Below are 14050 nucleotides of genomic sequence, written 5' to 3' on the forward strand. Positions count from 1 at the left end.
AACAGCAGAAAATGTAATGAAATGTATTTCAAAAATACAATAGGAACAATTACAAATAGTCATAGTGCTGGGAGATAAATACATACTGTATCCAATAGAACAGTACAAATAAACTAACAATCCAATGGCTAAGCACTAAGCAAGAGAGAGAATAATGTATAATACAACATTTAGTCAGCCTTTTTTTCTTCCACAATTCCCCCCCCCGCCACCCTCTTCCTCACCAACCTGCTTTTTGTAACAGCTTGCCTGATGAAGAGACCTGGAGATTTCAAAAGCTTGCACATTTCTTGTGATCTTTATGACCTAATAAAGGTAGTACACTATATGAATTTTAGGTTATAACTGTTGGTTAATGTGGTCTGATCCTGAGTGGCAGTGAAGGAATCCTTCCCACCTCTGGCACCTAAGATCTTTTCAGCTGGAGGTGCCAGCAACTGAACACAGGACCTTTTGCACTGGAGCACATACCACTGAGCTCTGTTTTCTCTATATCCATCTCCCGCCCTAGTTGATCAGACTTTGCCGAGTTGTGTTTGTGTGATGAGACGTGCTGGCGCAACCCCCTCTCCATTTCAGCTCAAACGATGCAGGTTAGGACCTGCTGATGAATGGGAGCCACTTGAGATGATGTTTAAATGGATGCAGGGATAGAGCAAGAAGCCTTTACGAACTGTTTAGACTGTCCCAGTGTAAGGAATAGTTAACCATCGTTTCCTGCAGCTGTGCTTCAAGACACCTAGCGGACGAAAAGCTTACTGCTGTTGGCAAATGCAACCTCCCCTCTGAAAGGACCGTCCATTTTGTTCAAGCATGGCCATCAGACTTATTCTGATAATCCTAGCGCCCCCCCAGCTCCACAGTACGTGGGCTGAAATTCCCAGGTTGAAATTTCCTCTCCTTCTGGTGCAAATTCCAGTCAGGACAACTCAAGGGCTCACAAATGTTTGGAGGACATCTGCCCATTGGTGACTGATCATTTTCACGCTTGCGGTCCACCTCTGAGCAATGAGGCCTAATTATTTTCAGGACAAGTCTACATGCTATCAGCTTTACACCAGTTTAATTGTGACGGTTTCCGTCCCAAGGAACTGCGTATACTGTAATTTTGTCAAAGGGGTGAGGGATTGCAACTGAAATACCAAGCTAAGAAAAAGAAAAGAAAGTATCTTAAAACTTTTATTGTTTTATGGGTGGTGCTTTTATAACCGTTCTGTAGTCGTTTGTGCTGTTGGCTGCCTTGAATTGTCCTGTAAAAGAAAGGCAAGATACATATTTCAAAAAACAAACAAATAAGGGTGCAACCCTAAGCATGTTTGGACAAAAAAAAGTCCCACAACTCCCAGCATTCCCAAGCCAGCCATGCTGCCTGGAATATGCTGGGAGTTTGTGGGACTTTTTTTCCTGTCTAAATATGCATAGGGTCGCACCCCAAATAAATAAATAAATAAATAAATAAATTAATTAATAAATAACCAACCAACCAACCAACCAACCAAAAGACAATTGCTGGTGATTCTTGGGGGAAGTTGTGATGGTTAAATAGTTTGAAGCAGAAAAGTACTTTCAATCTTACATGAAATGCAAACTTGGAGTCAACTGCTGCTGGAACCTGCTTCATAGATGCAACAGAATAGCTCCCTTCACAGGGGCTTCATGCAAGTGGCTCTGCCTCCCCCCTCCCATCCCTCCAATGTTGCACCGCTTCTTGGCAAGGCGGCCGCTTACGAATCGCCAAAAAAGAGGAAATGCATCACCAAGAAAGGGGGAACCGTGTTTTACATAAAATTTGCATAATTTATGAAGCTAAAAAGACTAACAACAGAGTATTCCAAAAATATATTTAAGCTAAATGTTTTCGCTTCTGCGCCCATCAGTAGCTGTGCTGTTGCTTTCATATGCAAATTTAGAAATAATTATAATTACAATGTAAATAGAAGTACAGTACATCTCACCATAGCGTGGAAAGTTGTGACCCGTGCTTATTCTGCTGTTCAGGCACTTCCCTTTTGATGGGCTACAGTCCTTATGGTTTTCCATCTTCAAACTGGAATTAGTGCAGTGTTTCAAACAGAAAACTGTTTTCTATAAGAAAAGGACATATGGCCACTCTGTCATCTCAGCCCTGTTCCTGACATCCAAACATCAAGCATGGATGCTGCCTGGGAATTATGAGAGTTGCAGCCCAACACTTCTGGAGGGGGACAGGTGAGGGAAGGCTGGTCTAGGCATATAGCTCCCCGACCACAGAAGTCCATGCTGCACACGTGGGCACTGGGGGCGGGGAAGCTGTGCAATGCCAGTGTGGCGGTGTGGAGGCCACCGGTGTGGTCCTGCTGCCCCCTTCGTAACGTGGAGGCCCTGCATGCAATGATTATTTTATTGTTTTAAGGTGCATTCCTATGCATGTTTAGACAGAAAAGAAGTCCCAAAAAGTTGTAGGACATTTTTCTGTCTAAATATGCATATTAAGGATTGTGCCCTTAATCAGTCTGAATTGTTTCTGTAAGCCACCTTGAGTGCCATTTTTGGCAGAAAGGCGGGGTACGAATGAAATGATGATGGTGATGATGATGACATACCTGAAGGGGGGAGAATGGGGTGCCAGGAGCGTGAGGTGTCAGAATGGACTGTCCCATTTCAGACTGCAAGGGGGAGTTAGCATTTTGGAATACTTCATCACACTGAGAGAGACCCCTGCCCCAACTTGGATATGGAAAGCTAGCATACCATCCTGCTATGCTACATTTTAGTTGTAATGTGTTTTTTGTTTAACTTTGGGGTGCATTTGGAAGCAGCCCCAAGCAGAAGTGTCCAGGCTGCTCTCCCGCATTAGGAGTCCCCCATGTCCTGCTGCATGCATGGACCTGGCTTGAAACAGGCTCATGTGTGTGGTAGCACTGACACATCATGTCACTGGGCCTACATGTGCCTACAATTATATGGAAGAAGGATTGTTATGTAGCTTATTCCTGGTAGGGGCAGATTTGAAACACACGAATTTGGGCCAGTCATTTATCACTCAGCTTCTTTAGGATCTTCCAGCCGTCCCCTACCTGGTGCACGACAGGGGTGTTGAACTACAACTCCCAGCTTTCCCTAGCCATCATGGGACTTGTAGTCCAACACATCTGGAGAGCACCAGGCTGGGGAAGGCTGTGCAGTCCTCCTTTCTCTGCCTTCCACTTCGTTTTTCTCTTCCCATGGTATTGATCTGGGGTCCTGATTCTGTCGGATCCCAGTCATCAATCAGATTCTTTTGGCTATCAAGATGAAACAAGCCACTTGTGCAAAAGATGACAGCTTATTGCTAGAGACGGATGTAGAATATATGCATACAAAGCAAGTTCACACCTCCCCTCAGCTGACAAAGCAGGCACTCTTGTCACAAGCTGATAGGTCTGTCTGAGTCCCCAAGACAGATGGGGAAGCCGTGGGCCAAAGCTTCTCCCATCTGATAACATGTATTTCCCGTTGAAGCAAGACCAGAGATGGTGAGCCTGGGAGCCTGATCTTATAGCCTTCTCCCCCTCAACTTAGGAGCTGGCAAGAAGCACCTCTTCCCCCGCCCAACAGCGCCTCGGGAGGAGGGGGGGCTTCCTTTACCCAAAACATCCCGGCCTGAGAACTTAATTGGCTTCCCAGAGCCGAGGGTGACGGGGAGGACTTCTCGGTGCAGGAGTGAGATGAGAGACTACTCCCTATCTCAGACTGGTGAGGTAACTAGGCATCTTGCTCAATGCCAATTAAAAATATGTGAGAAGCTCACTCTAGAAGGGCTCCCCCCCATCAAGGGCCCTGCTTTTGTTAGCTAAAGCTTGCTAAACTCTACTGTGTTAAACTGCACAGGTCTCTATGCATTCAGGGACTCTGTGCAGTCCACATTTTCTGCTCACTAACCAGCTCACTACATCCCCCCTTTCCCTGAGCATCTTGGGAAATACAGTCTTTGAGCACCAGACTACAGACGCTCTAGGGCAGGAGTGGCAGAAAGTAGATCTTCAAATGTTTTGGACTTCCAGCTCCCAGCATTCCTGACCACTGGCCATGCTGGCAGGGGCTTCTGGGAGATGAAATCCAAAATATACCTGCTGCCCATCCCTGCTCTAGGACAGCAGGAGGCTGACTTCACCTGCATGGTCCACTTTTAATTGTTTTAAATTAGAACTGCCAATGGCCCACTGATGTATTGTACATTTGCAAATGGACAGTGCTTACTTAGGAACTCTTAAAAGTTAGGAGCGTTGGAAGCTGCCTTCGACCATCAGGGTATTTAGTCCATTTAGTTCTGTACCATCTGCAGCTGGCAGCAGCAATCCTAGTTTTTCAGACAGGGAACCTTCCCAGCCCTACCTGGGATGGGATGCCGGCAATTGAACCGGGGGCCTTTTGCATGGGTTCTATTATGGAGCGACAGCCCTCACCTTCAGGCACAGCCGCATGATTTGTACACATCCCAGATGGTCTACTGCAGGAGTGGGGAACCTGTGGCCCTCCAGATGTTGTTGGACTACAACTCCCATTACCCCAATCACTGGCCAAAGCTGGCTATGGCTAGAGATGTGAAGGCCCGGAAAAAAAATGGAAACATTCAGAATTCTCCCCGCCCCCCCCCCCCCCCGGACCATTTTTGTTTTTTTCTGAAAAATTGAACAGCTTTGGATTATGAAATAATTGCTTTTAGAATTTAAGACAAGGTATTTATATATTGTTACCCAGCCTTCCCCCCCCCCATGATGTCTGAAAACTATGTAAGAAAAACACTTTTATAGAAAGACTAGAGATGTAAAATGTCTGGAAATAATGAAGCCATGGGGAAAAATATATTTTTAATCCTCTCCGTAAGATTCCCAGCATAGTTAGTTCTTTTGTTCCTTATTAACATTATTGATCTAAAGTATATTTTACCGATAGACATTTATGCTCAGTTTCCCAGTGTCAGCAGTGTCACCATTGCACATTCTTGACAGCTTGGGTTTTGTTCTATAGAGTCCTGTGCTTCTGATGCTGTAGGAGTCATTTAATATACTTCTAATCTAGTCAGACAATAATTACAACTCTACTGAATTTACTTTTAAAAGCTTTAAAATATGATAATTTTATGAGCAAACTAAGTCATCCATAAAATAACTTTAGGAACAGAAAGGCTGCTTTATGTTCCTAAAGCAGCCCTCCCCAACCTGGTGCCCTCTGGCTGTTTTGGACTACAGTGCCCAGCATTCCTGACCATTGGCCATGCTGCCTGAGGCTGATGGGAGCTGAAGTCCAAAATATCTGGAGTGCACCAGGTTGGAGAAGGCTGTCTTAAGGCAAGAAAGTAACTATAGATCTGTCAAGAGTGCTAAAAAAATGAGTATTGCTTATTTTCCATTTATTCCAAGATTTCCAATTTTCCTGACCCCGCCCCCCCAGAAAAAAACCCTGTTTTTTTCCCATGGTCTCAAACTTCCTGGAAATTTTTACCTCTCTAGCTGTGGCTGATGGGAGCTGAGGTCCGACATGCAGAGGGCCACAGGCTGCATACCTCTGATCTACTGGAAACTAGTCAGTGGTGTATCGGTAGGCCCCAGTATGCTTGTCCCTGCTCTAACAGAGAAGTATTATTTATTTATTTATTTGATTTGTGTCCCGCCTTTCTAGCAAAAATGGCACTCAGGGTGGCTTACAACTGCTGATAAAAACAATAAGGAAATGCATTAAAACACAATTAGAAAGAATTAGAAACCCAACAACAGAATAACAACAGTATCCAGCTCAACAGACCTGCTTACGCACAAAGCAATCTTTGCCTGCTGGCGGAAGGACAGCAAAGAGGGAGTGAACCTCATTCCCTCGGCAGGGAGTTCCACAGCTGGGGAGTGGCCACCAAACCACCTTTGCGCTCTCACCAGATGTGTCTCTGCAGGCGGCAGTCTCGAAGGAAGGGCCTCTCCAGAAGATCTTAAGGCCCGGGCAGTCATTAACAGCTCTTTGAATTCTGCCTGGAAATAGACAGTATCCAGTGAAGCTGCTGTAACAAGGGTTTGAGAAGGAAAAAAAAAATCCCAAAGCACCTCTGAGTATGGACTGTAATAATAATTTATTTATTATGCAGATCTCTAAAATACCCATGGAGTATAAAAATCTTTGATGAGCAGATCTCTACAATGCTAAAAAAATGCTCAACGTGTTTCGAGACGAGGTCTCTTCCTCAGGAGCAATTGATCTCTTAGACGAGCCTGTTTTTGTTTCTGTTGGAATTCATCTGTTCTATCACATTTTTTAGCATTTTAGAGATCTGCATAATAAACATTGTTATAATCCACGAGTATTTTAGAGATCTGCATACTAAATAAATAATTATTACAGTCCATACTCAGAGGCGCTTCAGGATTTTTTTTAATGTTTTGTGTGCACAGCGCCTTCCCTCTTGGTTTTCTAATTGTTGTAACAAGGGAGTCATGTGCTCCCTGTAACCAGCCCCGGTCAACAGCCTGACCACAGCATTCTGGCCCAGCTGAAGTTTCTGAGCAGGTTTTGAAGGCAGCCCCAAGCAGAGCATGAAGTAGTGTGCAGTCATTGGGATATAACCCTCCATGAAGTGGAAACACACGCACATACACAAGATTGTACAGATAATCCTGATAGTAGCAGGTCCAAACAGGTCATGGGAATGGTTTCCCATCTAGTTCATGCACCATGTTCCGATTCATACATTGGTACATCTTGGAATGTGGTCAGGGCTGCTTTCCCCCAGGGGCAGTGGTAGGTATCTTCTGGACACAGGTATCAGCTAGCCTAGAGGCTTGAGACTACTAGTCATTTTTGTGCCATGCTTGCCATGCCACTGGCGTTGATCCTACTGGCTTGTTTGGAGTGGCAACGCTCATTGACATGGGAAGCAGCAAGGACTGCGGTGGTTCAGTGGTAAACTCTTGACAGGCAGACACCCATCACAACAGTCCCCAAATGTAGGCAACTGTGTTGATCTATACCAGCCTTCTCCAACCAGTGCCCTCCAGATGTGTTGGACTACAGCTCCCAGCATTCCTGACCATTGGTCATGATGGGAGTTGGAGACTGAAACATCTGGAGGGCACCAGGTTGGGGAAGGCATCTCTCTCTCTCTCTGCACACAGACATACCCTAAAGAGCATCAGTACATAGCATAATGCCCAATTTATTACGATCAACTGACAGTCATAGATGAGCTGGCAAAGGGCAGAGTTATGGTTAGCTCATTGGACTTTAGCTGGAGAGATCTGATGTTGAACGAGAAAGGAAAAAAGACGGATACAGCATGTCCCCAAACAGCCCCAGGCTACCAGCTCAAGATTTTCCAGGAGTTTATTTCTCTCAGCAACAGGGATAATTTTTTTCATCTCAAACTCAACAAACCAGTTCTAATTTCCAGAGGGGTAGCCATGTTGGTCTTGTGTCACCTTAAAGACCAAAAAATGTATTCTGGCATGAGCTTGATTTTGGGGGGGCATCTGGTGAAGTGGATAATGTCCAGTGAACCTTATGTCAAATTAAACCAGTCCTAGCAGTTTTAAAAATGACCGGGTCTTAAGTGCCCATTCAAGACGAAGCCCAGACTGCATTACAACAGGGATCACTCACAACAATATATTGTTGCTAGGAAAATCCATCCCCCACCCCCACCCCCACCCCACAGCTACTGTAGGAATTGTAGCTAAGCTAAGAGGGAACGGGAAACCCTGAGGGGATGCCAGATGATGTCAGCTTTCTTCTGGATGCTCCACTACCCCATGCCAGTTATAGTCAAAAGCCTTTACCACAGTCTTATTGGGCTAACAGCACTGGGTAGGTATGGGACAGGTGTTCAAATTCTTTAAGATTGGGTTTCACTGTTAATAGGGGCAACAACAGCCAGCGACCTGGTTCTCACTTAACCAGTGAGAAGCCACTGTGGGTGAATTTCCCCAAAGGGCTTCTTGTTGTGGCGGCAGCCACCATATTCATGCCATGGTGGGGGCATGCCGTAGCTTGTTGTAGCTTGTCATCATGGAATCATAGAATAGTAGGGTTGGAAGGGGCCTACAAGGCCATCGAGTCCACCCCCTGCTCAATGCAGGAATCCAAGTCAGAGCATCCCTGACAGATGGCTGTCCAGCCTCGTCTTGAATGCCTCCAGTGTGGGAGAGCCCACCACCTCCCTGGGTAATTGGTTCCATTGTCGTATTGCTCTAACAGTCAGGAGGTTTTTCCTGAAGTTTATTTATTTATTTATTGCATTTATATCCCGCCTTTTTTCCTCTTGCAAGGCACCCAAGGCGGCTTACATTATCCTCCTCTCCGTTTTATCCTCACAACAACAACCCTGTGAGGTAGGTTGGGCTGAGAGTCTGTGACTGATCCAAAGTCACCCAGTGAGCTTCCATGGTCAAGTGGGGACTAGAACCCGGATCTCCCGGTTCCCAGTCCGCCACTCTCACCACTATACTACACTGGCTCCAGTTCAGTTCTATTCCAGTTCAGCTGGAATCTGGCTTCCTGTCACTTGAGCCCATTCTTCTGTGTCCTGCACTCTGGGATGATGGAGAAGAGATCCTGGCCTTCCTCTCTGTGACAACCTCTCAAGTACTTGAAGAGCACTATCATATCTCCCCTCAATCTTCACTGAGGGGAGATATCACATGCAAAACCATTGAGGGTGGGTTGTTGGGGTGATTGACAAGCTGTCCAGAACCCATGGGCTGTTTTAGGGTTGCGGGTGGCTTAACAATCCACCCTAGCCAGGTTTGCATGTAACGAGAAGCTACAGCATTCCCCTACCATGCCCTGAATATTCAAAATGGCAGCTGCCACTGTGATCAAAACCCCCCATGATTATGTCTGAACCGGGCCACTGTGTTTATTTGCGGAACAATGACCAAACTCACTGTAAGAGGTAGGCAGTCAGAGGCTCTCCAGATTTTTGGGAATACAACTCCTATAATCCCTGACCATTGGTCATGCTGATTGTGATTGTGGTTGCCTACCCATCCTCTAACCTCTTCCCAAATGTCAACTGACCAAATTCTCATCACCACCCCAAATTTCATTCTTCGCTTCCTTTGTCTCCTTCCTCCTACTTTAACATTCCACACTGCAAGCAATCAGATCCCCCCCTCCTCCCCTCCCCACACAAACCCCGAAGCATGGCCTGTTACACCTTTATTTAGAATGACTTTGTGAAAATAGATACAGTATTTATCTAACTGATACAGCTGTAAAAACGTAATGGCTAAAGAAAGAAAAATCGCAATAGAAACCTTCTATTTCATAGTGGCTTTTGTGTTCCATCCAGCATGGTGTAGTGGATAGCGTTGGACGAGTACTGTGGAGACACTGGTTCAAATCCCTGCTCAGCCATAAAGCTGTTTATCTCTCAACCTAACAGGGTTGTTGTGAGGATAAAAGGTGGCGAGGAGGATTATGTACACTGCCCTGAGTTTCTTGGAGGAAGCGTGGGATATAAGTCTCATCTGGTAATTAAAAAAAAAAGTAATTTGAGCTAAGGCTCACTGGGATATAACTATGGAAAGTGTTGGCAGTCCCAAAACCCATTAATACCACAATATATAAGACAAAACAGAGATCCCCTGAGCATATGCAGGATACATTTCTCTCACATTACCAATAGGTAGCTATAGGTTTCCCAGGGATATCTATAGGTATCCCAGGATAAAGAGTATAGCTGTCTGGCCAACATGTACCTCAGCACCCCTTTTTTTGTAAACTGATGCTCTTTATATGTCAAAGCATGTGCTAAAAAAGATAGTTTGCATTGCAAGTTTCAACTGAATGGTTTTACTGGTTTGGATACTAAAACTAACGAACAAATAAATGTATTGTATTGTCTGACATAAAATATTTTGGGGATCCTCCTGGATCCACAGGGAGAGTAGTATTTAAATAAACTACTATCAAATACATTTATTATATGTTTTCCTCTTTTCCTTCTGTGTCTCCATCCCATTTTCTTTTATGTTATGTCTATTAGACTGTAGGCGTCTAGTTGGGGACTATCTTGCTTTTTAATCTCTGTACAACACTTTGCTAAGTATCCATAATAATAATTCCTTCTAGTAGGAAACTCAGGTTGTCAGTGCCGACTGAAACAGAACCAAGATGAGACCGCTGAGAAACAGGCAGGATGTATCAGCAGAACCCTGAGATTTGCAGAACATATGAAAAATCCTAAACCCAACCCAAGAGGGACTGAGAAGGCCCAGTAGCCAGGGAAGATGGAGTGTTGGTTGAGAAAGGAAAACAAACAAAACAGAAAATTGGGTGGAAGGCGTGATATGTCCTGCTGGAGTTACGTAGGGTGTGATCCTACGCATGTGTAGACAGAAAAAAGTCGTACAATTCCCAGGATACTCCAGTCAGCATGACTTGCTGGAGGGATGCTGGGAGTTGCAGGACTTTTTTCTGTCTAAACATGCATAGGATTGTGCCCTTAATTTATGGTACCCTGGAGGGAGGCATAGCCGGCAACACCCTGCACAGGAGCATGTACTGCCACAATTCGTTGAAGGTCTCATTTGTAGCAGCAGCAGCACTAATAATAGTAGTCTTTGGTTTAAATGATGGCTATCGCAACCCTATCATCACAGCAATTATAGGAACATAATGGCTTTTAGCAGAGCAGCTATAATACAGCTGCTATAGGATACCCATGGTAAGGAAAACTAGGTGACACCCTTGCAGCACACGTGGCAGCCATATCTACGACTCCATCTGCATCAAGCCTCTCCGTCTATGCGCATAATCTGGGCTCCTCTGATTAGTCCGATCTAAATTAAACCCCGCCTTCTGCTGACCAAACAATCCAATCAGTACAGAGGTAAGTTAACGGGCCTCTCCCATCTTCTATCCACATACTCAGATATCTATTGTAACAATTCCCTGTCACTCTTTCTCGGACTGCGGCTCGCTATTGGCTTAACGACGAGCAAAGAGGGCGGAGGCGGGTTTCCTCCCCACCCCCTCCTTTCTAGGTGGCTAGCAGTTTGAAAACGGATTGGTTACAGTCTCTATCAATCCGGCCACAGTCGGCTTCTATTGGATCACTGGAGGAGGGGGAAAAAGGGAGGCGGGGTCTGCGCCTGTACGGCGAAGCTATATAAAGGTGGGACAAAGGCAGCGGCGGGGCCGTTTTTACCTCAGCGCGGTCGCCATTTTGTCCTCAGTCGGACGCTGAGGAGGGGAAGAGCGCCGTGTCGCTGCCAGGCACCACCCCAGCCGCCACCATTTTCGCCATGTCGAGAGACCGCTTTCGCAGCCGTGGAGGCGGCTTCCACCGGCGCGGGGGCGGCGGGGGCCGCGGCGGCCTCCCGGGGACCCACGACTTCCGTTCGCCGCCGCCGGGCATGGCGGGCGGGATAGGGCAGTCCCGCGGCAGCCACCACCACCTGGGCGGCGGCCTCGGGGGCGCCCCCAAGCCGGAGCCCGCCAAGCCGCCCAGCTCGGCCTCCACGCCGCCTTCCTCCGCAGCCTCCGTCTCCTCCAGCCCGGCGGGCTCGTCGCCTGCTGTGGGGGGCCCCACGCAGAACCAGGTCGGGCCGCCGCCCCCGGCCTCCTCCTCCGGCACCACCCCGAGCTCGGCCTCGGCTCCCGCCGCCTCCTCGGGGCTCCAGAGCGGAGGTCGAGGCGGGGATCCGCCGCCGCCGCAGCAGACCGCCGCGCCGCCCAGCCAGAGCTCCGTCCAAGGGGCTTCCAAAAAAGGGCCGGGCCAGTCTCCCGGAGGAGGGTCCGTCGGCGGCCTGAAGGGAGGCCCGGGCGGCTCCCAGCAAGGAGGCGGCGGCGGCGGCCCCAAGGGCGGCGGAGGGCCCGGACAGCACCGCGGTGGCGGGGAGCGGCGAGGGGGGCAGAGCCAGCACCAGCACGCGTCGCAGCAGCAGCACGCGTCGCAGCAGCAGCAGCACCCGTCGCAGCAGCAGCAAGGCGCCGGCGGGGAGAAAATGTCGGATGCGGAGGTGAGTGGAGCCGCCGCCTTCCCCTCACCCCCGGCGCCGACATCGCGGGCAGGCGGGACAAGATGGCGCCGGGGCTCGCTCGCGCGCGCTCCCTCCCCCCGGCCGTGCGGCGCTCCTCGGCGCCATCTTGATGGGCTGGAGTGCGCGTGCGCAGGGGTGGTGGGGAATGAAGAGGCTCCCGGTGTTGGCGGGTGGGCGTGGCGATGATTCATACCCCGTGGTGGTAGTGGTGGAGGAAGAGGCATAGAATTCGTAGGGGGCAGCACGAAGGAAACCTCAGTTCTGTGGCCCCTTTACTTACTCCAAAAGGCGGCCGGCGTGGTGATTCCCCGTGCCCCAAAGCGGTGTGGGTTTTTCTTGGCATGGTCGCTTGAAGGTCTTGCGGCTGTTCCATCATGGAGGTCGGGGGCATTCGCACAGGGCGGGGGGCGGGGGGCGGGGGGCGGGGCTCGCAAAAGCCCTGAGAGGTAGCTTAGGCTGAGCGCGCGCGCGTGTGTGTGTGTGTGTGTGGCCGGGGCAATCATATCTCCAGACGTGGAGTGCTCCTACGTGAGAGCCTCAGCCATATCCAAAGCCTGGTGGGGCTCGTGCCCGCAGGGTGGAAGTGAAGGAGGAGCAGCATTTCCTTCCTGTTCCAGGGAGGGAGGGGTAAATCCCTCCCCCGATTGGTGTGGTTGAAGACTGGCCCGATCTGGCCACCTTTTACTTTTCCTGTTGGGGATGTTTCTGCGGGAGCTTGAGGGACTTGAGGTTGGATCTTTGCTTCCTAAGGTGAACCTTTCTTTCCATCCTTGGAGGAGATCTGAACAATCTCATGGCCACTGGAGTGACCTTTAGGCTGCAGTCCTATACACATTTACCTGGGTTTAAGCGCCACTGAATTCAAGAGGAATTACTTAGGAATAGCCATACATAGGATTTTGCTGACGGTGAGCTTTGTGGTTGACTGAAGGTCTGAATCCTGGTGTGTTCTTCACCTTTTCTTATTTGGGAGCAGCTTTGCTCTAGGTGAGTGGCTGGTGGTAGTAAGGCTGATACAATAGATTAAACATATATCTTCCTTTGACGTTCCAGTGTAGATATATAGTCATGTATTGAGTTCTGAAGAATGGGGTTATAAGGTTGTGTGGGGGTATGATACCTTTGGATGATGGGTAAATTTTAAATGGCCTTGTGATGGACTGCAGTTGTAAAGAGCTATCCAGCCTTGATCTGGAGGTTGAAATAAAAAAAGTTCTAAAGCAATATATTTGGTCCTAGATTGAGGCTTGGGGAATTGGATAGGATAGACCAGGCTGAGAGTGGTGGTGGTACAAAGCTAGCTTGCAGTGCACGTGCACACCAATAAACGCAACGTGGAATATGTGGCTGTGTTAGCAACAGTGGTCTAATATATTGTGTATACAACTTTCCTAAGGTGAAGTGTTTTAGTAGCGTATGATGCCGTTGGTGGAATTCCAATTTATGATTGGCCGTAGTACTTCAGGTAGTGGTACTGAAAATGTAACTTTTTTTGTAAGGGCGTCCTTTGAGAAAGAAATGAATGTTAAGAATTCAGTTCCTTGAGTTTGGAATACTTCTTGGCATAGAACTTTCTCAAGTTGGGAAAATGTTACTTGTGGTCCTGTAGTGAAGCATGATCTGGGAATAGTCACGGGTAACGACTTCACTTAGGAAGTTTGAGGGGTGCTGACATTAGTCTTGTTGTCAGATCGAGACATGTTTACTTGCCCAGGCATTTAACTGGTTATATTACATCTGCTTTTTTTATAATTTGCCTCTCATATTTACTGCTTGTATGAAGGTGCTTTGTTCATAGTATTATAAATATGTCCTGTACAGTGTAGTGAAATCTGTTTGGATGAAGGGCAGTTTAGAAAGTTTTTTTTTAAAAAAACTGGAGAATCTAGAGAAATGCTATTGAATAAGGAAACAGCTTTAAAACAGATGCTAACAATGAACAGTGGGAAATATTTTTTGTTCCTTAAAGAGGGGCATTTGAGGCAGTAGCTCTTGTGAGATGCATAGGGTTAGGGTAGTGGTGATTTATGGTGAAGCATAACTGCAAAGAAAATTATAAAGTT

At 47.5% G+C, this 14050-nt stretch overlaps 2 protein-coding genes across 4 annotated transcripts in view; one reads left to right on the plus strand and one right to left on the minus strand.

Moving 5' to 3' along the window:
• On the minus strand, positions 1 to 12536 carry LOC146338150 (uncharacterized). The gene is made up of 4 exons (XM_084816014.1): positions 12268 to 12536; positions 5764 to 5981; positions 1956 to 2085; positions 1 to 1250 (listed from the first exon to the last, which is right to left on the minus strand). The coding sequence occupies exons 1-4, from the start codon at positions 12488 to 12490 to the stop codon at positions 1180 to 1182; spliced, it is 642 nt and encodes a 213-aa protein (XP_084672140.1). The 5' UTR covers positions 12491 to 12536; the 3' UTR covers positions 1 to 1179.
• SFPQ (splicing factor proline and glutamine rich) overlaps positions 11125 to 14050 on the plus strand; it is an 18389-nt gene continuing 15463 nt past the window's right edge. The window contains exon 1 of one of the 3 annotated variants that reach the window (XM_084816013.1): positions 11125 to 11966. In XM_084816013.1, the coding sequence (XP_084672139.1) occupies positions 11250 to 11966 (717 nt within the window). In that variant the 5' untranslated portion in view covers positions 11125 to 11249. The remainder of the gene's footprint in view (positions 11967 to 14050) is intronic. The other 2 variants (XM_084816011.1, XM_084816012.1) reach the window with 2 other exon arrangements.

This window comes from Heloderma suspectum, chromosome 10 (genome assembly GCF_057233095.1).
Source record: "Heloderma suspectum isolate Gila_16-S chromosome 10, 16-S_ref, whole genome shotgun sequence".
In the NCBI taxonomy this organism is placed as follows: domain Eukaryota; kingdom Metazoa; phylum Chordata; class Lepidosauria; order Squamata; family Helodermatidae; genus Heloderma; species Heloderma suspectum.